At 41.7% G+C, this 24331-nt stretch overlaps 1 protein-coding gene across 1 annotated transcript in view; it reads right to left on the reverse strand.

The window, feature by feature from the left end:
* GABBR2 (gamma-aminobutyric acid type B receptor subunit 2) overlaps positions 1 to 24331 on the reverse strand; it is a 1360263-nt gene that overhangs the window by 881234 nt on the left and 454698 nt on the right. Inside the window, exon 3 of the mRNA XM_073678612.1 lies at positions 10907 to 11077. Within this exon, the coding sequence (XP_073534713.1) occupies positions 10907 to 11077 (171 nt within the window). The remainder of the gene's footprint in view (positions 1 to 10906; positions 11078 to 24331) is intronic.

Genomic DNA, 24331 nt, shown 5'->3' on the forward strand with positions numbered 1-24331 from the left:
AGATTTGAATGACACCATAACATGTTTTACCATTCAATGTACTGATAAATGAAAAGAGATTCCAAGTGTAATGAAATTGTGAAGAAAATGCAATTCTGCCATGTTTTATGGTGTTTTGTTTTTACAGTGTGCAGTCTGTTGATTACCATGTCGGTACAATTACCGGCATACCAAACTTGTATAGATTTTAAAAAAAATTAAGTAGAGAAAAAACAATCCAAAATGTAAAAAAAAATTAAACAATTTTTGGATTTGTGTTATATACCAAGACCTGTAACATTTTTGTTTTCTTATCAATTGAACTTTGCTTGGTCTTGTTTTTTGCATGATGAGCGGATGGTTTTATTGATAGCAATATACCACATTTTGTTCTCTTTTTATTGCATTTTGTGAGAGAGCAGTTATGAGAACAAAAACACGTTTCTGGCATTTTGATTTTTTTTTCTTAGTATGTTGTTTATTGATCTGGTCAACTAATTTTATTTTGTATATTTTATTTTATTTTGAAAGATCAGACTTTTATGAATGTGGTGATACCAAACATATTTATTTTTTTAATCTCTTTATTTTCAATGTAGGAAAAGAGGGTGATTTGAACTTTTATATATTTTTTTAAATGTTTACATTTTAAAAACTTATTTTTTTATATTTTTTACTTTACATTTTAGTTCCCTTGAAGATCTTTAAAATGTGATCATCTGATAACTTATATTAGATACTGCAATATAGCCGTGTAAATCTCGGTCTCATTTGAACTTAAAGCAGAGCTTCAGAGGATTATCAAGATAGCACTGATGGGGGCCTTCAGCAGACCCTCAGCTGACATAGTAACTCATTGGCACACCGAGATCGCTTCATAGGTCGCCAAAGGGTGCCGTTTAGAATGAGCAGTGGCGTGAGTTCCGCGTAAATGTCGTCATAGATTGACAATAGCATTTAAGGTGTTAACTGCATCTGTTGGAGTCTATCTCTGGACGCGGCTCGCGGCAGTTAGAAACAGATGGCGGCTATTCTATGTAGCCAGTATCTGCTGCATATGTTGAGAGCTTAGCTCCTGAGCCATCTCCAGACAAGATCACCCCTTCAATCATGTACTTGGAATTGCCTAAAAGGGGTTTTCCCAATAACAAAAGTTAATTTTAATCAATGGCTGACCATGTACAGCTCCTCAGCAGGGGAGCAAGCAAAAGAGTATACAGACAATATAGCAGGGGATTGAAGCAGATTCTTTCTTTGAGGTAAAACATTGTTTAAAAACAGGCAGGGAAATGTTTTACCTCACAGAAAGAATCAGCTGCGATCCCCTGCTGTAATGTCTGTGTACTCGTTTGCCTCCTCCCCTGCCCAGGAGATGTGGTATGATCAGACCATGTTCCGTACACAGTCAGAAACAGCCATTACAGAGTACACAGCAGGGGCACATTTATAAGATTATCTCAGCACAGGAACATTTTATCTAAACACTTCCAATTGTGGAATTTATTATTATTCCAAGATCTATTGATTAAAATCAACTTTCATTCATGGGAAAACCCCTTTAACCCCTTTACAAACCAAGGTGGTTTGCACGTTAGTGACCAGGCCAATTTTTACAATTCTGACCACTGTCACTTTATGAGGCAATTACTCTTGAACGCTTCAACGGATCCCCCCGATTCTGAGAATGTTTTTTCGTAACATATTGTACTTCATGATTGTGGTAAAATTTCATCGATATCACTTGCATTTATTTGTGAAAAAAAAATGGAAATTTGCCAAAAATTTTGAAAATTTTGCACTTTTCAAATTTTTATTTTTTATGCCCTTAATTCAGAGAGATGTGTCACACAAAAGAGTTAATAAATAACATTTCCCACATGTCTACTTTACATCAGCACAATTTTGGAACCAAAATTTTTTTTTATCAGGGAGCTATAAGGGTTAAAAGTTGACCAACGATTTCTCATACTTCCAACAAAATTTACAAAACCATTTTTATAGGTACCACATCACTTTTGAAGTCACTTTGAGGGGTCTTTATGACAGAAAATACCCAAAAGTAATACCATTCTAAAAACTGCACCCATCAAGGTGCTCAAAACCACATTCAAGAACTTTATTAACACTTCAGGTGCTTCACAGGAATTTTTGGAATGCGGAAGAAAAATGAACATTTAACTTTTTTGCACAAAAATGTTACTTTAGACTCCATGTTTTTATTTTTGCAGGGGTAACAGGAAAAAATGGACCCCAAAATTTGTTTTGCAATTTCCCCTGGGCACGTAGATACCCCATATGTGGAGAAAAAACACTGTTTGGGCGCACGGCAGGGTTCGGAAGGGAAGGAGAGCCATTTGACTCTTTGAATGTAAAATTTGCTTGAATAATTAGCGGACGCCATGTTGCATTTGGGGAGCCCCTGATGTGCTTAAATAGTGGAAACCCCCCAAAAGTGACACCATTTTGGAAACTAGATCCCTTAGGGAACGTATCTAGTTGTGTGGTGAGCACCTTGAACCCCCAGGTGCTTCACAGAAGTTTATAACATTGAGCCGTAAAAATAAAATTTTCACATTTTTCCCACAAAAATGTTTTTCAGCCCCCAATTTTGCATTTTCATAAGGGTAACAGGAGAAATTGCACCATGCAGTTTGTTGTGCAATTTCTCCTGAGTAAGCAGATACCCGATATGTGGGGAAAACCACTTCTTGGGCGCACGGCAGGGTTCAGAAGGGAAGGAGCGCCATTTGACTTTTTTATTGTAAAATTTGCTTGAATAAGTAGCGGATGCCATGTTGCGTTTGGAGAGCCCCTGATGTGCCTAAACAGTGGAAATCACCCACAAGTGACACCATTTTGAAAACGAGCCCCCTCAGGGAACTTATTTAGATGTGTGGTGAGCACCTTGAACCCCCAGGTGCTTTACATAAGTTTATAGCATTGAGCCGTAAAAATAAAATTTTCCCACAAAAATGTTTTTCAGCCCTCACTTTTGCATTTTCATAAGGGTAACTGGAGAAATTGCACCATGCAGTTTGTTGTGCAATTTCTCTTGGGTAAGCAGATACCCCATATGTGGGGGAAAACCACTTCTTGGGCGCACGGCAGGGTATGGAAGGGAAGGAGAGCCATTTGACTTTTTGATTGTAAAATTTGCTTGAATAATTAGCGGATGCCATGTTGCGTTTGGAGAGCCCCTGATGTGCCTAAACAGTGGAAACCACCCACAAGTGACACCATTTTGGAAACTAGACCCCTCAGGGAACTTACAGTTATATGAAAAAGTTTGGGCACCGCTATTAATTTAAGCTTATTGTTTTATAAAAATTGGTGTTTTTGCAACAGCTATTTCAGTTTGATATATGTAATAACTGTTGGACACAGTAATGTTTCTGCCTTGAAATGAGGTTTATTGTACTAACAGAAAATGTGCAATCTGCATTCAAACAAAATTTGACAGGTGCATAAGTATGGGCACCTCACCAGAAAAGTGACATTAATATTTAGTAGATCCTCCTTTTGCAAAAATAACAGCCTCTAGTCGCTTCCTGTAGTTTTTAATGAGTTCTTGGATCCTGGATGAAGGTGTTTTTGACCATTACTCTTTACAAAACAATTCCAGTTCAGTTAAGTTTGATGGTCGCCGAGCATGGACAGCCCTCTTCAAATTATCCCACAGATGTTCAATGATATTCAGGTCTGAGGACTGGGATGGCCATTCCAGAACATTGTAATTGTTACTCTGCATGAATGACTGAGTAGATTTGGAGCGGTGTTTTGGATCATTGTCTTGCTGAAAGATCCATCCCCTGCGTAACTTCAACTTTATCACTGATTCTTGAACATTATTGTCAAGAATCTGCTGTTACTGAGTGGAATCCATGCGTCCCTCAACTTTAACAAGATTCCCGGTGCTGGCATTGGCCACACAGCCCCAAAGCATGATGGAACCTCCACCAAATTTTATTGTGGGTAGCAAGTGTTTTTCTTTTAATGCTGTGTTTTTTTGCCGCCATGCATAACACCTTTTTGTATGACCAAACAACTCAATCTTGGTTTCATCAGTCCACAGGACCTTCTTCCAAAATGAAATTGGCTTCTCCAAATGTGCTTTTGCATACCTCAGCCGACTCTGTTTGTGGCGTGCTTGCAGAAACGGCTTCTTTCGCATCACTCTCCCATACAGCTTCTCCTTGTGCAAAGTGCGTTGAATAGTTGACCGATGCACAGTGACACCATCTGCAGCAAGTTGATGCTGCAGCTGTCTGGAGGTGGTCTGAGGATTGTCCTTGACTGATCTCACCATTCTTCTTCTCTGCCTTTCTGATGTTTTTCTTGGCCTGCCACTTCTGGCCTTAACAAGAACTGTCCCTGTGTTCTTCCATTTCCATACTATGTTCCTCACAGTGGAAACTGACAGGTTAAATCTCTGAGACAGCTTTTTGTATACTTCCCCTGAACAACTATGTTGAATAATCTTTGTTTTCAGATCATTTGACAGTTGTTTTGAGGAGCCCATGATGCCACTCTTCAGAGGAGATTCAAACAGGAGAACAACTTGCAAGTGGCCACTTTAAGTAGCTTTTCTCATGATTGCATACACCTGGCTATGAAGTTCAAAGCTCAATGAGGTTACAAAACCAAAAAAAGTGCTTTAGTAAGTCAGTAAAAAGTAGGTAGGAGTATTTAAAACAAGAAAATGATAAGGGTGCTCATACTTATGCACCTGTCAAATTTTGTTTGAATGCAGATTGCACATTTTCTGTTAGTACAATAAACCTCATTTCAAGGCAGAAATATTACTGTGTCCAACAGTTATTACATATATCAAACTGAAATAGCTGTTGCAAAAACACCAATTTTTATAAAACATTAAGCTTAAGATTAATAGGGGTGCCCAAACTTTTTCATATAACTGTATCTATATGTGTTATGAGCACCTTGAACCCCCAGGTGCTTCACAGAAGTTTACAACATTGAGCCGTAAAAATCAAATTTTCACATTTTTCTCACAAAAATGTTTTTCAGCCCCCACTTTTGCATTTTCATAAGGGTATCAGGAAAAATTACACCATGCAGATTGTTTTTCAATTTCTCCTGAGTAAGCATATACTCCATATGTGGGAGAAAATCATATTGAATAAGTTGTCATTAGTCTTGAGCGAAAGTGCTCGCTACTTGAGTTTGCATTGGGTACTCAGGTATGCACCTTGTATCACGGGTGCTCGAGTGACATGCTCGAGTCCCCGCCCGCATGTTTCACGGTTATTAGACACCCAAAAAAAAACATGCGGGTATCGCTCGTGCATGGCAGGCAGTCCCCACGAGGTTTTTTTGGCCGTGAAGCATATGGGGCGGAGACTCAAGCACCTGAGATACTCAATGCATACCCGAGCACCCGATGCAAACTCAAATTGCGAGCACTTGCGCTCAACACTAATTGCCATATCGTCATCTTTTTTTTTTTACTTTTGAAAAAAATCCCAACCCTAACCCTAGCCCAACCCTAACCCCAGCCCTAACCCTAGCCCAACCCTAACCCTAGCCCAACCCTAACCCTAACCCTAACCCTAGCCCAACCCTAACCCCAACCATAACCCAACCCTAACCCTAGCACAACCCTAGCCCAACCCCAACCCTAGCCCAACCCTAACCCCAACCCTAATCCTAACCCCAGCACAACCCTAGCCAAATTTTTTGTTTGGTGGTATGATAATAAAGCATTGTTTTTTGCTTTTTTTTTTTTTTTTTTTTACCGTGTTCACTGAAGGGATTAACTAGTGGGACAATTTTATAGGTTAGGCCGTTCCGGGCGCCTCGATACCAAATATATGTACTTTTATTGTGTTTTTGTTTTTTTTATAATAATATTTATTGATGGGTGCATTATATTTTTATTTTTGGTGGATTCTTTTTTATATATTTTTACAATTATTTTTTTCACTTTCTGACACTTTTTTCACTTTTATACTTTGTCCCACTATGGGACTTTCACTTTTTTTATTCTGATCACCTGCATAGCACAGGAATGGAGCACCATCCCTGTGCTATGCAGGCTGTCAGCGCTGCACAGGGTGAAGATAGTTTGGTCATGCACTGCGCATGACCAAAATATCTTCCTGCAGTCTGGTGACCTGGATGTTGTCATGACGACATCGGGTCATCATGGCAACATCCGGAAAGCTGTGGCAGATAGCACTGGAGGCCGGAAGAAGAGGTGAGTATTGTGATCACTTCTTCTTGCTACCGCAATGCTGCGATCGACTTCGATCGCAGCATTGCGGGGGTTAATGTGACGGGACAATCAGCTGACACCTGGCGGCGATCGCTCCCGCACAGCCTGTGTGCGGGCGCGATCGCAAAGATGTGCTAATACGTATCAGGCTCTTAAAGCCCAGGGCGCAGGTACGTATTAGTACCTCTTGGGCTTTAAAGGGGTTAAGGAGATAAATAAAATATTTTCTATCCCACTTTCTTAGCATTTGTTTGAGTTTCAATAGATTAGGTAAATTTGAACTCCAAGAAAGGTTACTGTTAGGCGTCGGGCTGTTGCTGGATTCGAAATGGGTCAAGAACCATCTGTGGTCTCCTATTCTGGTGCAGCTGGGGCAGATGCTGTTCAGCATCCTTGTCAGCCTCAACGCCTACCTGGTCCACGAGATGCACAGAATGTCTCTTGGGTATTTGTGCCTAGCAATGTAAAGCATAGGTTGCGGAGGGAGACAGGGCTCTTGGCGTCTAAGTCCAGGATTTGCCGCACTGAGCATGCCCGTGACCTGGCAGACCGTGATTGGTGGTTTGGCAACCACCTTACCCGGTGACCTGGCACTGCGTGATTGGTCCATGGGTGGCGTCACCAATGGTGCGATGGTGGGCAGGGCTTAGTCTTTAAAAGGCCTGCCCACAAACATGGCGGTGCTCTCTGATCATAGAGCATGTGATGCTGTTGTGTGGACGACTGTGTTCCACATAGTTTCCATAGGCAGGTTTAGTGGAAATAGGCAGGCTACTGGAAATAGGCAGATAGTTTCGTCTTGCAGTCTGGCTCTGCCAAAGGGGTCGCCTAACACCCCGAGCAGCCTGCAGACGTCCTATCCACGGCTATCGCCTGTCAGCCACGTGAAGTAGTACCCTTCTGCCCGGTAGCATGCCGGCTGGAGGCACGTGTACCCGTCGGCGTAGTCACACACGCATCCTTGCGCCGCCAGTGTAGTCCCTGTGCAGTAACAGGTCTACAGATAGTTTTTCACCGCACATCTCTCGTGCTACTAACGGAGATTGTGCGAATTGCTATACCCGTTCCCATGTGCAGTAACACGGTAGGGTTTATCATTTAAGTTGGTTGCTTTCCTTTTCACCCGGAAAGTGTTCGGCAGCTGTCCACCAGGCTGCATCACGGACCCAGGGGTCGGTTGCTTTCCATTATAATAAAGTTGTTTGCAACCGCCCTCCTAACAGTATCAGAGAGCCAGGGTCTTGCCGAACATGGCCGACAACAAGCAACTACTGCAATATATACAGCGAGTTGAGGCCAGACTTAAGTCTCTTGAACAAGCTGTCCCGGTCGCTGATATCACTGCAGTAGATACCCAGGCGGCTTCTCTAGCAGCCAATATTACTAATTCGGCTGCGGCGAATAATGCGACCACTGCAAGTGCTCCATTATCCCGTTTTGCTCTCCTGGAAAAATTTTCTGGGGACAGTAAATTTTGCAGGGGTTTTATTAATTTATGCTCCATTCACTTGGAGATGATGGAGGCACAGTTCCCCTCCGAAAGAGCCAAAGTGGGTTATGTCATCTCATTGCTCTCCCACAGAGCTCTGGAGTGGGCTACTCCTCTATGGGAGTGGAATGATCCGGTTGTAGCAAATGCGGGTCTTTTCGTTAAGACTCTAAAAAGTATATTCCTTGGTCCTCAGGTCACGCATGATATGGCCCTAAATCTTCTTGCGTTGATCCAGGGTTCGGCCACTGCCAGCCACTATGCCATCCAATTTAGGACCCTAGCGGCTGAACTGGATTGGTCTGAGCGGTCGCTTATCCCGGTGTTCTGGAAGGGTCTGGCTGGTCATGTTAAAAATGCTCTATCTACCAGAGAGATTCCAACCTCCCTGGAGGAGCTAATATCTCTCGCACACCGAATTGATTTGCGTCATGCAGAACACAGGTTAGAGCTGGAGGTAGCCAAACCTCAGTATCGATTGGCATCATCCTTCTCTAGACCCATTTCTGAACTCGCGACTTCCGACCCGGAGTCTGAGGCTATGGATATATCCGGACTGAGTCTAGTCCCTATCATTTCCGACCTGCACATCTCTTGGAGTACCCCGTAAATAAGGGTTCCAAGCAGTCGGGAGAACGAGTAGATCTTACCACCATTGGAGGAGGTGTATTAGATTGTGGGACTTCTTCCTCCAAATTGTTATATAATGTGACATTGTCCTTTGGTACATCTGCAGTTACTGCCAAGGCGTGGGTGGACTCTGGTGCTGATGGCAATTTTTTGTCATCTGCGTTTGCCCAGAGGCACGCCATCCCTATAGAGTTACTGTCAAGACCAATGAACATCAGTGTAGTCAATGGTTCACTCCTGGACACGCAAATCACCCACCAGTCGATTCCCCTCACCATGTCATTTCCTCAGGGCCACCGGGAGGTCATCTCCTTTCTTATTATTCCCGGTGGATTAGACGAGGTGTTATTGGGTCTCCCCTGGCTACGTTGTCATACTGCACACATTGACTGGAATACGGGGAGAATTTCATCCTGGAGTGAGAATTGTGCATCTCAGTGTATGGTCACAGTCACCCGGAGGGTAGTTTCCAATCCCTCTACCGTTGTGGCATCTGGTACAGATTCTTTGTCTGTCCCCAGGACCCGGGCCTTGTCAGACTATGTCAAAAAGAACTCTCAGGTAGAGAGGATGGCTGCAGTGTCCTCTAACCAGATTCCGTCGGGGAGGACGTTTGTTTCCCCTAATCTACAAAATCTGGTGCTCTCCTGGGCTCATGCCCCTAAGATCAGAGCTCATCTGGGGGTCAAACGTACCACTAAGTCCCTTCAACGGTCCTATTGGTGGCCCCGGTGGTGCCAGGATGTCAAGGACTTTGTTCTCGCGTGTCCCGTCTGTGCGAGAGATAAATCTTTCCATCAAAGTCTGGATGGTCTTCTCCATCTGTCACCCGTGACTGACTCCACACATAGAGTGTCGGTTGTCACTTCTCGTCGTCCTGCCCCCATGTGCTATCCGGGTGACAGAGTGTGGCTCATGGCTCGCAATACTAAAGGACGCGGGGAGTCTGCTAAGTTTGCCCCCCTCTTTAACAAAGGGTACCCTGTACACCGGAGGGGTCACAGTTCTGAGAATCTTCTCTGTGACCCCGTGGACCACATTCATTCTCCCCTGCTCGTTGAGGAAAATGAGCATCAAGTGGAGGGGGATGTTAGAAGGGGGGATAAGGTTAGGCGTCGGGCTGTTGCTGGATTTGAAATGGGTCCAGAACCTTCAGTGGTCTCCCATTCTGCTCCAGCTGGGGCTGATACTGCTCAGCATCATCGTCAGCCTCAACGCCTACCTGGTCGACGAGATGCACAGATTGTCTCTTGGGTATTTGTGCCTAGCAATGTAAAGCATAAGTTGCGGATGGAGACAGGGCTCTTGGAGTCTAAGTCCAGGATTCGCCGCAATGAGCATGCCCGTGACCTGGCAGACCGTGATTGGTGGTTTGGCAACCACCTGACCCGGTGACTTGGCACCGCCTGATTGGTCCACGGGTGGCGTCACCAATGGTGCGACAGTGGGCAGGGCTTAGTCTTTAAAAGGCCTGCCGACAAACATGGCGGTGCTCTCTGATCATAGAGCATGTGATGCTGTTGTGTGGATGACTGTGTTCCACGTAGTTTCCATAGGCAGGTTTAGTGGAAATAGGCAGGCTAGTGGAAATAGGCAGGTAGTTTCGTCTTGCAGTCTGGCTCTGCCAAAGGGGTCGCCTAACACCCCGAGCAGCCAGCAGACGTCCTATCCACGGCTATCGCCTGTCAGCCACATGGAGTAGTACCCTTCAGTCCGGTAGCATGCCGGCTGGAGGCACGTGTACCCGTCGGCGTAGTCACTGATGCATCCTTGCACCGCCAGTGTAGTCCCTGTGCAGTAACAGGTCTACAGATAGTTTTTCACCGCACATCTCTAGTGCTACTAATGGAGATTGTGCGAATTGCTATACCCGTTCCCATGTGCAGTAACACGGAAGGGTTTATCATTTAAGTTGGTTGCTTTCCTTTTCACCCGGAAAGTGTTCGGCAGCAGTCCACGAGGCTGCATCGCGGACCCCGGGGTCGGTTGCGTTCCATTATAATAAAGTTGTTTGCAACCGCCCTCCTAACAGTTACATTGATGATTACAATTCATTTTTGTTGCATTTCCAATGAGAATGTATATTTATACATATTACCACCATGAACTATTATACGAGTTAGAGAAGTAACATAAAAAGTAGAAATTAGGTCATTGCGGTTATAAAGTCAATGTAGCAAGGATGTTCACCAAGCCTCTTAAGGTACATGAGAAACCACATTTACTTCACTAAGATTACGCAGATAAATGTTTTAGAAGCTGTGGTTAAAGTCAACATCAGTAGATTGTGTCCATTAGCACTAAAGAAGGGATACTTGAAGTGATACACTGAGTACTAGAATGGCAACAAATCCAGGATGTACATGGTCAACATGACAGACGCTTCATAAACATATTTCCCAACATCGTAAAACTATTTGTAGGAGCACTTTACTGTTAATCTATGGTTAAACTGGTTATCATTACATACTCCATCAAGACATTATTACTAAGCTTAAAATATATATTATGGAATTGCTTTCACAATAGATAATATGCTCATGGTTATAAAGCCACACAATGCTTTCACTTACCTCTGAAAATCGTTGTATGTCTTGAGTTAATGTTCCCACTCTTTGCCATTTGAAGTGTTTGAGGAATTTTACTATGGCTGGATTGACTGCATTATCTGATGGCACAGTCCGGAAAAAGTAGGGATATTTTTTTTTATCTGCCAGAACTGGAGTTGTTGCAGCAAAAGACAACTGAAAGAAAAGGAAAAAAATAAAGATAGTTAAGAATAGTATATACTGTATGTATGCCATACAGAAAGAGATTTATTTCTGAGATACCTGCCATAAACTTGGCTAATTATAAACTAGCTTATATAAGCTGTATGTAGAAATGCTATATATAATAATATATACATACTAAGTGCAAAAGTGAATGAACAATAGAAAAATTAAAATCAAATCAATAGTTCGTCATCTGTTAACATAAATATAGGGGGAGTCCACATTGCTGGTAGCACAAAGGCTCTGGAAAAGTGATGTAGCTCCCACCAAAACAAGTCTAACAAAATCTGTGCTCCCAAAAACAAATGCCCCCTCCTCCTGAGCCCCACAGTGTGCCTAAACGGTCAGCGTTCACATGTTTGGTATTACTGCAGCGTGGAAAGCCCACTTAATTTATGGGGTGAGTATCTCGAGAAGCACAAGCTGGGCACAATGTACAGGAACTACAATGTACTGGACACTACAATGGCATATTTGCATTTTCACTTAGCAACATACATTCCTGCTTGTTTTTGGAAAACACCCATGGCGTAAAAATCAGAGGGATGTAATTTCCAAATTGGAGTCAATTTGTTCTCCAAGAGTCAAATAGTTCCCCTTCCCTCCCGTGTCTCGCCATGTGGCCAAACAGTACTGTACAGTCACATAGGGGGTATTGCCATGTTCAAGGGAAATTGTGTAACAAATTATGTGGTAATTTTTACCTACTTCCCCTTGTGAAAATGTAAAATCTGGGGCTAGAACAACAGTATAGTGGTAAAAATTTTATTTTGTTTTCTTCACTGCTTAATGGTATAAAATTTTGTGACACACATGTGGTGTGAATATGCTCAGTGCACCCCTTAGGTCATTAAAAGGTGTAGTTTGTAAAATGGGGTTACTTGAGGGGGTACTGGTGTCCTGACACCGTAGAGGCTCTACCAATGTGACATGGCACCCGCAAATCATTCCAAGCAAATCTGCATTCTGATATGGCGCTTGTTCCCTTCTGAAATTTTCACTGTACCTAAAAAGTAGTTTTTGACCACATATGAGACATTGCTGTACTCATGAAAGATTGTGTACCAAATTACGATTCATTTTATCCTATTATCCCTTTTGAAAATTAAAAACAACATTTTAGTGGAAAAAATGTAACTTTTCATTTTCACAGCCTGTGAAATACGTGTGGATTTAAAATGCTCACTACACTCCTAGAGGAATTCTGCAAGAGGTGTAGTTTCCAAAATGGGATAGCTTGTTTGGGTTTCTGCTGTTCTGGAACCTTGGCGGCTTTCCAAATGCGACAGGGCATTCACAATCTATTCCAGACAATTTTGCACTCCAAAAATCCAATAGCGCTCCTTCCCTTCCAAGCCCTGCTGTTTTCACAAACAAAAGTTTCTGATCTCATATGGGGTATACCTGTACTCTGGAGAAATTTCAAAATAAATTATGTAGTCCATTTTCTCCTGTTACCTTTGTGAAAATGAAATATTTGGGGCTAAAACAACATTTCTGGAGAAAAAATCTAATTTTTAATTTTCACAGTCCAATGTTTTAAAATTCCATAAAACACCTATGGGTTCAAGTTGCTCACCACACCTCTAGATAAATTCCGTGAGGGATGTTGTTTCCAAAATGGGGTCACCTCTGAGTGGTTTCCATTGTTTAGGCACATCAGGGGCTCTGCAAATGTGACATTACATCCATTATCTATTCCAGACAGTTTTGCACTCAAAAGTCAAATGGTGCTCCTTCCCATCTGGGCCTTGCTGTGCACCCAAACAGTAGTTTTCTGCCACATATCAGTGTACTCAAAAGAAATTGCACAACAAATTGTATGGTTCATTTTCTCCTGTTACCCTTGTGAAAATGAACAATTTGGGTCTAAAGTAACATTTTTATGGGAAAAAGATAAAATTTTAATAAATGCCTTCCACATTGTTTTAATCTCTGTGATGCACCTAAAGGGTTCATTTACTTCTTGAATGTGGTTTTGAGCACCTTGAGGGGTGAAGTTTTTAAAATTGTGTCACTTTTGGGTATTTTTTGTCATATAGCCCATCAAAGTCACTTTAAATGTGCTGTGGTCCCTAAAATAATAGGTTTTGTAAATTTTGTTGGGAAAATGGAAAATGTTGTTGAACTTTTAACCCTTCTAACTTCCTGGGACACATTGAAGCGTTCCATTGATATTACCTCATAAAATAACGCATGTCAGATTTTAAAAATGAGGCTCGGTCATTAACATACAAAGTGTCTCAGTCCTTAAGGGTTTAATGATATTCTTAACGTTTACAAGCTGTAAGGCGGTGGTGTTCACACCATGCAGTAACTGAGGCAGTGACCCAAGTAAGTCCAACTTAAACAGCTATTATTCAGCAAAACTTACAGGTAAACAGAAAGCCCTCTGGTTCACAGCCGAGTTAACACAAGTCCATAACAATGGTTGCCGGGGGCAATGGCCGCGCCGGGCCGCTCAGAGCCTGATGGGTGCAGAGCCTTCCTAGGCATGGGTTCAGCTGCTCACAGGCCCGCTGAGCTTTACTGCTATGCTCCTAGCTGGTCCCAACACTGAACAATACTAATCCTTAATGCAGGGTTTTTAAAGGACCTGTGGCAAGAGCCACTGGAAAACTCGGGTTGTAGGGAGGAGGCCGCCCTACTGCCTTCCTGTAGCCTCCTCCAAGAAATGAAGGCCCTGCCTGGTTTTACTAATCTGCCTTAGCCAGATAGCCTGACCAGGTCAATGCTCACCTTCATTCCTGCATTGCAGCCGCAGGTGTGTCTGTGACTGCAATGAACTCCAATGGATTTAATAGGTCTCTGTACACATTCTGGGGATATATAATGTCCCTCGTACACAGTCCCAATCACTTCCTCACAAGGCACATACTTATCCATTATTCAGTACTGTCAGGGAGGCATCTGATTGGCTCCAAATTTATTATACATTAGGAAAACGCCCACTGACATGAAGCCAATGTCATTAATAACTATCTTCAGAATTCAAGGAGTTCTGGAGTAGTTTATATAAGCCTACAGATATCACAATCATTGAGTCTGTTTTGGGATTACATGAAGAGACAGAAGAATTTTTGCAAGTCTACAGCAATAGAAGTCATGTGGCTAGAAGTCCAAGATGTTGGGAACAATCCCCTTAGTTCCTTCAAAAACTGTGCACAAGTGTCCCAAGAAGAATTGATTTGTTAGATTTCTCTTTTGTTCATTAATTTTGCAGTTTGTTAATTGATGAAAATAAGTTAACATTGTTATTATTCAAACTATTGTTACTTTGCAACACTTTCCAATGCCTGCCTAAGACTTTTGCACTGTACTGTGTGTATATATATATATATATACACTGCTCAAAAAAATAAAGGGAACACTTAAACAACAGAATATAACTCCAAGTAAATCAAACTTCTGTGAAATCAACTGTCCACCTAGGAAGCAACACTAATTGACAATCAATTTCACATGCTGTTGTGCAAATGGAATAGACAATAGATGGAAATTATTGGCAATTATCAAGACATTCTCAATAAAGGAGTGGTTCTGCAGGTGGGGACCACAGACCACATCTCAGTAACAATGCTTTCTGGCTGATGTTTTGGTCACTTTTGAATGTTGGTTGTGCTTTCACACTCGTAGTAGCATGAGACAGACTCTACAACCTACAGAAGTTGCTCAGGTAGTGCAGCTCATCCAGGATGGCACATCAATGCGAACTGTGGAAAGAAGGTTTGCTGTGTCTGTCAGCATAGTGTCCAGAGTCTGAAGGCGCTACCAGGAGACAGGCCAGTACACCAGGAGACGTGGAGGGGGAAGTAGGAGGGCAACAACCCAGCTCCTCCTTTGTGCAAGAAGGAAGAAGAGGAGCACTGCCAGAGCCCTGCAAAATGACCTCCAGCAGGCCACAAATGTGCATGTGTCTGCACAAACGGTTAGAAACCAATTCCATAAGGGTAGTATGAGGGCCCGACGTCCACAGATGGGGGTTATACTCACAGCCCAACACTGTGCAGGACGCTTGGCATTTGCCACAGAACACCAGGATTAGCAAAGTCGCCACTGGCGCCCTGTGCTCTTCACAGATGAAAGCAGGTTCACATTGAGCACATGTGACAGAGTCTGGAGACGCCGTGGAGAGCGATCTGCTGCCTGCAACATCCTTCAGCATGACCGGTTGGGCAGTGGGTCAGTAATGGTGTGGGGTGGCATAATTTACTGACCCAGAAATTTTTCTTACTTGGCCTTGTTTCAGAGAATTTGAATGATAACAAAAAAACACTTTCTCCACTCATGGCTATTAGTAGGGTGAAGCCATTTATTATCAAACTACTGTGTTTTCTCATTTTAAATGTTAATGACTTCCAAATGACCCTGATCAAAAGTTCACGTACCCTGGTGATTTTGGCCTGATAACATGCACAGAATTTGACACAAATGGGCTTGAATGGCTACTAAAGGTAACATCCTCACCTCTGACCTATTTGCTTGTAATCAGTGTGTGTGCATAAAAGCTGAGTGAGTTTCTGGGATCCAAACAGACTCTTGCATCTTTCATCCAGCCACTGATGTTTCTGGATTGTGAGTCATGGGGAAAGCAAAAGAATTGTTAACGGATCTATGGGAAAAGGTAGTTGAACTGTATAACACAGGAAAGGGATACAAAAAATATCCAAGGAATTGATAAAGCCAGTCAGCAGCATTCAAACTGTGATTAAAAAAATGGAAAATCAGGGGCTCTGTAAAAACCAAACCACGGTCAGGTAGATCAACAATAATTTTGGCCACAACTGCCAGAAAAATTGTTCGGGATGCAAAGAAAAACCCACAAATAACATCATCTAAAATTCAGGACTCTCTGAAAACTAGCGGTGTGGCGGTTTCAAGATGCACAATAAGAAGGTACTTGAAGAAAAATGGGCTGCATGTTCGATTCGCCAGAAGAAAGCCATTACTGCTCAAATGCCACAAAGTATCTCGCCTTCAATACAAACAGCACAGAGACAAGCCTCAAAACTTCTGGAACAAGGTAATTTGAAGTGATGAGACAAAAATTTTACTTTTTGGCCACAACCATAAATATTACATTTGGGAAGAGGTCAACAAGGCCTATGATGAAAGGAACACCATTCCTACAGTAAAGCACAGAGGTGGATGGCTGATGTTTTGGGGATGTGTGAGCTATAAAGGCACAGGAAACTTGAAAGAAAGATGAATGCAGCATGTTATCAGCAAATAGTGGAGGTAAATTTGCATTCATCAGCCCAGAAGCTGCGCATGGGACGCACTTGGACGTTCCAACATGACAACGATCCAAAACACAAGGCAAAGTCGACCTGTCATTGGCTACAGCAGAACAAAGGGAAGGTTCTGGAGTGGCCATCTTCGTCTCCTGACCTCAATATCATTGAGTCACTCTGGGGAGATCTCAAGCGCGCAGTTCATGCTAGACAGCCCAGGAATTTGCAGGAACTGGAGGCTTTTTGCCAAGAAGAATGGGCAGCTTTACCATCTGAGAAATTAAAGATCCTCATCCACAACTACCACAAAAGACTTCAAGCTGTCATTGATGTTAGAGGGGGCAATACACGGTATTAAGAATTGGGGTATGTGAATTTTTGATCAGGGTCATTTGGATGTTTTTAATTGTCATTAAGATTTAGAAAGAGAAAACACAGTAGTTTGACAGACAATAAATGGCTTCACCCAACTGATAAAAATGAGTGGGGATAAAGATTTTTGTTATCATTCATATTCTCTGAAACAAGGCCAAGAAAGGAAAAATTCTGCCGGGGTATGTAAACTTTTGACCACAACTGTATATACAGTGCCTACAAGTAGTATTCAACCCCCTGCAGATTTAGCTGGTTGACACATGCGGAATTAACTTGGCATTGTGACATTTGTACTGTAGATCAGCCTGGAAGTAGGAAATGCAGTGCAGCAATTTTTTTTTTTTTTTTTTAAAAACGTAAAAAGTTAATTCAGAGTGTCATTTATTATTCAACCCCTCAAACCACAAGAATTCTGTTTGGTCCCCCTAAAGTATTAAGAAGTAGTTCAGGCACCAAGAATAATGAGCTTCACATGTGTGGATTAAAGATCTCTTTTGCCAGCCTTTTCTGACTATTTAAGACCCTCCCCAAACTTGTGAACAGCACTCAGACATGGTCAACATGGGAAAGACAAAGGAGCATTCCAAGGCCATCAGAGACAAGATCGTGGAGGGTCACAAGGCTGGCAAGGGGTACAAAACCCTTTCCAAGGAGTTGGGCCTACCTGTCTCCACTGTTGGGAGCATCATCCGTAAGTGGAAGGCTTATGGAACTACTGTTTGCCTTCCACGGCCAGGACAGCCTTTGAAAGTGTCCTCCCGTGCCGAGGCCAGGCTTGTCCGAAGAGTCAAGGCTAACCCAAGGACAACAAGGAAGGAGCTCTGGGAAGATCTCATGGCAGTGGAGACATTGGTTTCAGTCAATACCATAAGTAATGTACTCCACCGCAATGGTCTCCGTTCCAGACGAGCCCGTAAGGTACCTTTACTTTCAAAGCGTCATGTCAAGGCTCATCTACAGTTTGCTCATGATCACTTGGAGGACTCTGAGACAGACTGGTTCAAGGTTCTATGGTCTGATGAGACCAAGATCAAGATCTTTGGTGCCAACCACACACGTGACGTTTGGAGACTGGATGGCACTGCATACGACCCCAAGAATACCATCCCTACAGTCAAGCATGGAGGTGGCAGCATCATGCTGTGGGGCTGTTTCTCTTGCCAAGGGGCCTGGCCATCTGGTCCGCATCCATGGGAAGATGGATAGCACGGCCTACCTGGAGATTTTGGCCAAGAACCTCCGCTCCTCCATCAAGGATCTTAAGATGGGTCGTAATTTCATCTTCCAACAAGACAACGACCCAAAGCACACAGCCAAGAAAAACAAGGCCTGGTTCAATAGGGAAAAAGTCAAGGTGTTGGAGTGGCCTAGTCAGTCTCCTGACCTTAACCCAATTGAAAACTTGTGGAAGGAGCTCAAGAATAAAATCCACATGAGACACCCAAAGAACCTAGATAACTTGGAGAAGATCTGCATGGAGGAGTGGGCCAAGATAACTCCACAGACCTGTGCCGGCCTGATCAGGTCTTATAAAAGACGATTATTAGCTGTAATTGCAAACAAGGGTTATTCCACAAAATATTAAACATAGGGGTTGTATAATAATTGACCCACACTTCTATGTTTAAAATTTAATAAAATTTAAATGAGCAACATAACTTTTTGGTTTGTAAGATTTATGCTTCTGTTCATAAAACCTACTCTCGTTTGCAGTTTGGAGGCTCTAACTTATTTGCATCTTATCAAACCAGCTAAATCTGCAGGGGGTTGAATACTACTTGTAGGCACTGTATATATATAGATAGATATAGATATATATATATTGATATACTGTATAAGTAGATATATATATTTATATACCCAAATATATATAGCGGGTGAAATAAGTATTGAACATGTCATCAATTTTCGAAGTAAATATATTTCTAAAGGTGCTATTGACATGAAATTCTCACCAGATGTCAGCAACAACCCATCCAATCCACACAGACATAAAAATCAAACCATAATTGTCCGTTAACTAAGTTATGTGTAATAATGAGAAATGACACAGGGAAAGGGTATTGAACATGCTTACTGAAATTTAATTAATACTTTGTACAAAAGCCTTATTTCAAGACGCCTCCTGTATGGAGAAACTATTCACACGCATTGCTTAGGCGTGATTTTGGCCCATTCTTCCACACAAACACTCTTTAAATCCTTCTTCTGTGGGCTCCTTTAATGATCCCTGAGCTTTAGTTCCTTACATAAATTTGCTTTTTGATTCAGCGCAGGAGATTGACTGGGCCATTCTAGCAGCTTTTATTCCTTCAGTTATATTTAGATTGCCAGTGCCATATGCTTAAAAACAGCCCCACACCATGATGTTCCCACCTCCAAACCTCACTGTGGGTATGGTGTTTTTGGGGTGATATGCAGTGTCTTTTGGCCTCCAAACATGGTGTGTATTATGGCATCCAAAGAGTTCAATTTTGGTCTCATTTGACCAGACTATATTCTCCCAGTATTGTACAGGCTTGTCTAAGTGTTGTTGAGCAAACTTTAAATGTGCTTGAACATGCTTTTTCTTCAGCAATGTTATCTTGTGCGGTGATCGTGCATACAGGCCATGGAGGTTGAGTGCATTACTTAGAGTTTTATTTGAAACAATTGAACTTCCTGATACCAGGTTTTTCTGTAGCTCTTGACAGGTGGTCTTTGTCTCTTAGACAACCCTTCTGATAATTAATTTCACTCTTCTGTCTGAAATCTTGCGGGGAGTGTTTGGTCATGGCCAGTTTATTGTGAAATTGTGTTCTTTCCACTTCTGGACTATGTAACCAATGCCAACAGTATGTTTTGTAAGAATAAGGTTGCGAAGATCTTGAGACAGCTCTGTGGTTTTAACCAACATGAGATGTTTCTTGTGTGGCCCCTTGATAATGAGACACCTTTTTATTGGCATCAGTTGAACCAGCTGATATAATTTTCCACTAAGTGGCAGGATTGCTCTCTAATTACTGATAGATTTCAGCTGGTGTCGTGACTTTCCATGGCTTTTTTCCCTTCATGTGTTCAATACTTTTTACCTGTGTCATTTCTCATTAGTACATATAACTTCATTTATGGACATTTACGGTTTGATTTTTTTGCCTGTGTGGATTGGATAAGTTGTTACTGACCTCTGGTGAGAATTTCATGTCAATAGTACTATAGAAATATATTTACTAAGAAAATTGGTGATGTATTCAATACTTATTACACTATGTGTAGATATAGCCAAAAGTTTAATACTGGCCAAGATACAGAGAAAAGGGGGTGTCGAATTTTTGTGCTCTGCTCTTATTTTGTTAATGTTTAAAATTTGTTATTGGACTCTTAGTATTATATCTTTGTTTTATAATTCTGAGATACAAAAACAGATTAACTAAAGTAAAACCATAAACTTGAGGAAAAAAAAGTGATTAAAGTAAATGCTAAACCATCATTGTTAATATTCAAGTCAATGTTATGTTTGGTTTACCAAATATCACTAGTGATTTAGGATAAATTGCTACCAAGGTTACCCTTTATGTTTGTTTTAAAATAGTGGCATTCTATTAAGATGTGAAAAGTTTGAAAGCAACATTAGCATATTTCCGATTAAGTAATCCAAGTTGGTCTGTTGTCTCTAAATAGCTATCCCTGTTTTCCAAAACACTTTGGAATGAGAAAATCAATTGCACCTTTGCCAATGTATACAAAACAAAGGCACTGCTTGCCGAAATAAGAGGGATATTACTTTAGGTTTGTAATACAAACTACATCTCTGGAAGTTACAAAGGTTAAACTTGATTTTAAAATTCAAGCAATGTTCTAATATTATAAGAAATAGTTGAATCCTCAAAATCATCACAGTACATATATTTATGCACATTAGAATAGGCACACTCTGTATTTCAGCTCTTTCTAGTGTAAATGCAAATTAAGATTTTAATACATAAATTAATATCTAAAATCCCTAAAATTGTGATATCCTGTTTAGGTTTCAGAGTAAATTACCATAAAGATAAAATATGGATAATCTGTGTGGTCATTTTTAGCACTTCAGCTATATTGTAAGTACAAATATGATGTGTCTAAATGATGATAATTCTGACCAAACAGGCAACTAATAGAGTTTTGACCACAATAAGGCATGATGATTTTTATTATTTTCTTTAATCTACATATCCTTTTGAACAGAGTTAGAATGGTTCATGTATACTCCATATGGAGTCTGCTACCAATCACTTGGCACAGCAGTTTTGAACTGTATATCACTGAGGCCATTATTGTGGTATTCTCAGGTTGTCTCTTGAGCAGTTTACAGCTCTACAGTCTCCTTACATCCTTAGTGATGGCGGGGAGTGGTGCTGGGTGGAGGTGGGAGGAGTGGCACTCCTCCTTGTGTGACAATTTTGATCATTTTCCTCCTGCTACTATCATTGTTCTGATATTTGCACTATTAACACAATATTTACAAATAGAGATAACACTGCATTTTAATAAGTACGTGGCTGTAAAAGTGAGAAACTACCTTTGTGGGGGGCAAAGATTGTGATTATTGAACTGATTAGAACAGCTAGGTCAGAAGCTGAGAGTGAGGAGTAGGGAGGTGATCAGCTAACTGCTATAGAGAAATCAATGGGCTGGAGATAGCTGACTGAGATTTTAGGCGTTAAGTCGGATCCTGGAATGTAACTACTGTGAATGCTCAGCCAGGCTCTGGTGGTTATTCTCCTGTACACTACGTAAGATAAAAGCTCTCACAGCAAATAGAAAAGCAAGTCAATCGCAACTTTGCTTACTTTTATGTTATCTAACTAACTAAAGCAATTCAATATTATGAGAATACCCCTTTAATTGGCTGAAGATAATCACATGGGGTATTGGCTGAAGTCTTTTGGGATATACAAGCTCTGAGGTGTGCTGCCAATGTAAACAGAGAATGAATGATGAATATTGGTGTGCGGCGCTGCAAAGGTCAGGAGTGAAAAGGTAAGTGTTAAATTATTTAATTATTTTATGTGTATTGCTGGACAATCTATTTATAATACTTCTTTATTAGGAAATTAACATACAGTGGGGAAAATAAGTATTTGATACACTGCCCATTTTGCAAGTTTTCCCACCTACAAAGAATGAAGAGGTTTGTAAATTTTATCATAGGTTCAACTGTGAGAGACAGATTCTTAAAAAAAATCCAGAAACTCACAATGTATGATTTTTGCATAATAAATTAGTATTTTATAGCATAAAATAAGTATTTGATACAATAGAAAAACAGAACTTAATATTTGGTACAGAAACCTTCGTTTGCAATTACAGAGGTCAGACATTTCCTCTAGTTCTTGACCAAGTTTGCAAACACTGCAGCAGGGATTTTGGCCCATCCTCCATACAGATCTTCTCCAGATCTTTCAGGTTTCGGAACTGTCGCTGGGCAACATTGAGTTTCAGCTCCCCTCCAAAGATTTTCTATTGGGTTCAGGTCTGGAGACTGTCTAGGCCACTCCAGGACCTTGAAATGCTTCTTATGGAGCCACTACTTAGTTGCCCTGGCTGTGATATTTGGGTCATTGTCATGCTGGAAGACCCAGGCATGACCCATCTTCAATGTTCTTACTGAGAGAAGGAGGTTGCTGGACAAAATCTCAAGATGCATGACCTCATCCATCCTCCCTTGAATATGGTGTAGTCATCCTGTCCCCTTTGCAGAAAAGCACCCCTAAAGTATGATGTTTTCCCCACCATGCTTCATGGTTGGGACGGTGTTCTTGGGGTTGTACTCATCCTTCTTCGCCCTCCAAATCACGGCAAGTGGAGTTGATACAAAAAAGTTTTATTTTTGTTTCATCTGACCACATGACCTTCTCCTATGCATCCTATCATTCAGATGGTCAATGGCGAACTTCAAACAGGCCTGGACATGTGATGGCAGAAGCAGGGGGACCTTGCATGCCCAGCAGAGTTTTAATCCATGATGGTATAGTGTGCTACTAATGGTAATGTTTGAGACTGTGTTCCCAGCACTCTTCAGGTCATTGACCAAGTCCTCCCATGTATTTCTGGGTTGCTTCCTGACCTTTCTCAGAATTATCCTTACCCAAGGAAGATTGACAGTCATCTTTTATTTCTTCCATTTTCTAATAATTGTGCCAACAGTTGTTGCCTTCTTAACAAACTGTTTGCCTGTTGTCCTGTAGCCCATCCCAGCCTGGTGCAGGTCTACAATTTTGTCCCTGGTGTCCTTAGACAGCTCTTTGGTCTTGGCCATGGTGGAGTGGTTGGAGTGTGATTGATTGAGTGTGTGGACAGGTGTCTATTCTGCAGGTAATGAGTTCAAACAAGTGCAATTAATACAGGTAATGAGTCCAGAGTAGTAGAGCTTCTTAAAGAAAAGCTAACAGCTCTGTGAGAGACAGAATTCTCGCTGGTTGGTATGTGATCAAATACTTATTTCATGCAATAAAATGCTATTTAATTATTTAAAAATCATACAATGGGATTTTCTGTTTTAGATTTTTAGATTCTGTCTCTAACAGTTGAAGTTTACCTACAATAAAAATTACAGACCTCTCCTTTCTTTGTAGGTGGGAAAACTTGCAATATCGGCAATGAACCGAATACTTTTTTCCCCCACTATATATACATCAAAAGTTGCTCATGGGTATGGGACAGTTGGACTAAAACCTAGCCATTGATTTTATCATGTGATAAAAGTGGGTCCAAAAGCAACAAAGGAAAATTACAAGTATACTTGAACAACATGAAGGAAGAGTCAAAGAAAGGCCCCTTTCGTATGATACGGTGTTTTGCGCTTCCATATGTCTTTGTTTATAGAATGAAAATAAAACCACAGAAAGGGAACAGAACTTTATGTGATGTAATGGCACAAATTAGTATACAAGTAGAGGTACCCAACAAGGAGGTGTTTACCTTTAAATTGTTGATAAAAACATATCTCCCCTTGTTACAGGGTAATGGGAACAGTAGTGACTGCTTATGCCTGGTGTCTCCTGGCGTACTTTCCTTTGTTCAAAGGAATTTAGGATTGTTCAGCAATCAAGAGTATTCAGTAGAAAAAGACGCTAAAATTGATGCTGTCCCTCCAACAGAATGTAACATCACTTCAGAGGTGGGGTAAAAGATATATATATATACATATATATTGCAATGCAGCGGCTTGCTGCATTGCTAGAATGTCCAGGGGGTGTGCTCTAGCAGACTATTTACGTCCACCTCAGGTAACTGATCACATGACTGTGACAACATCACAGGTCCTGTGTGCACAAAAGGATATATAAACCCTGGTAGTTTTGAAACAGAGAGAGAAAGAGTGGCCTGGTGAGGCCTAGAAAGAGTGGCCTGGTGAGGCCTAGCGAGAGAGGTCTGGTGAAGCCTGGAAGGCAGAGGCTGGATCCCCCTGTGTTTGCGATACCAGTAGCCTTGGAAGGTACGTGGCCCGGAGGCCCCATCTGGGAAGCCTTAAAGCCACAGCTGTGGCAGAGGCAAAAACGCTGCTTGATGTGAACATTGATATTGTTACCTTGCTGAAGGCTGTATCTGATGCCAAGTGGGCATGTCTGTCACTAGAAAGGCTCTGGGATAT

This window comes from Phyllobates terribilis, unplaced genomic scaffold (assembly GCF_046119375.1).
Source record: "Phyllobates terribilis strain yellow unplaced genomic scaffold, ASM4611937v1 Scaffold_4__5_contigs__length_816908805, whole genome shotgun sequence".
Classification (NCBI taxonomy): domain Eukaryota; kingdom Metazoa; phylum Chordata; class Amphibia; order Anura; family Dendrobatidae; genus Phyllobates; species Phyllobates terribilis.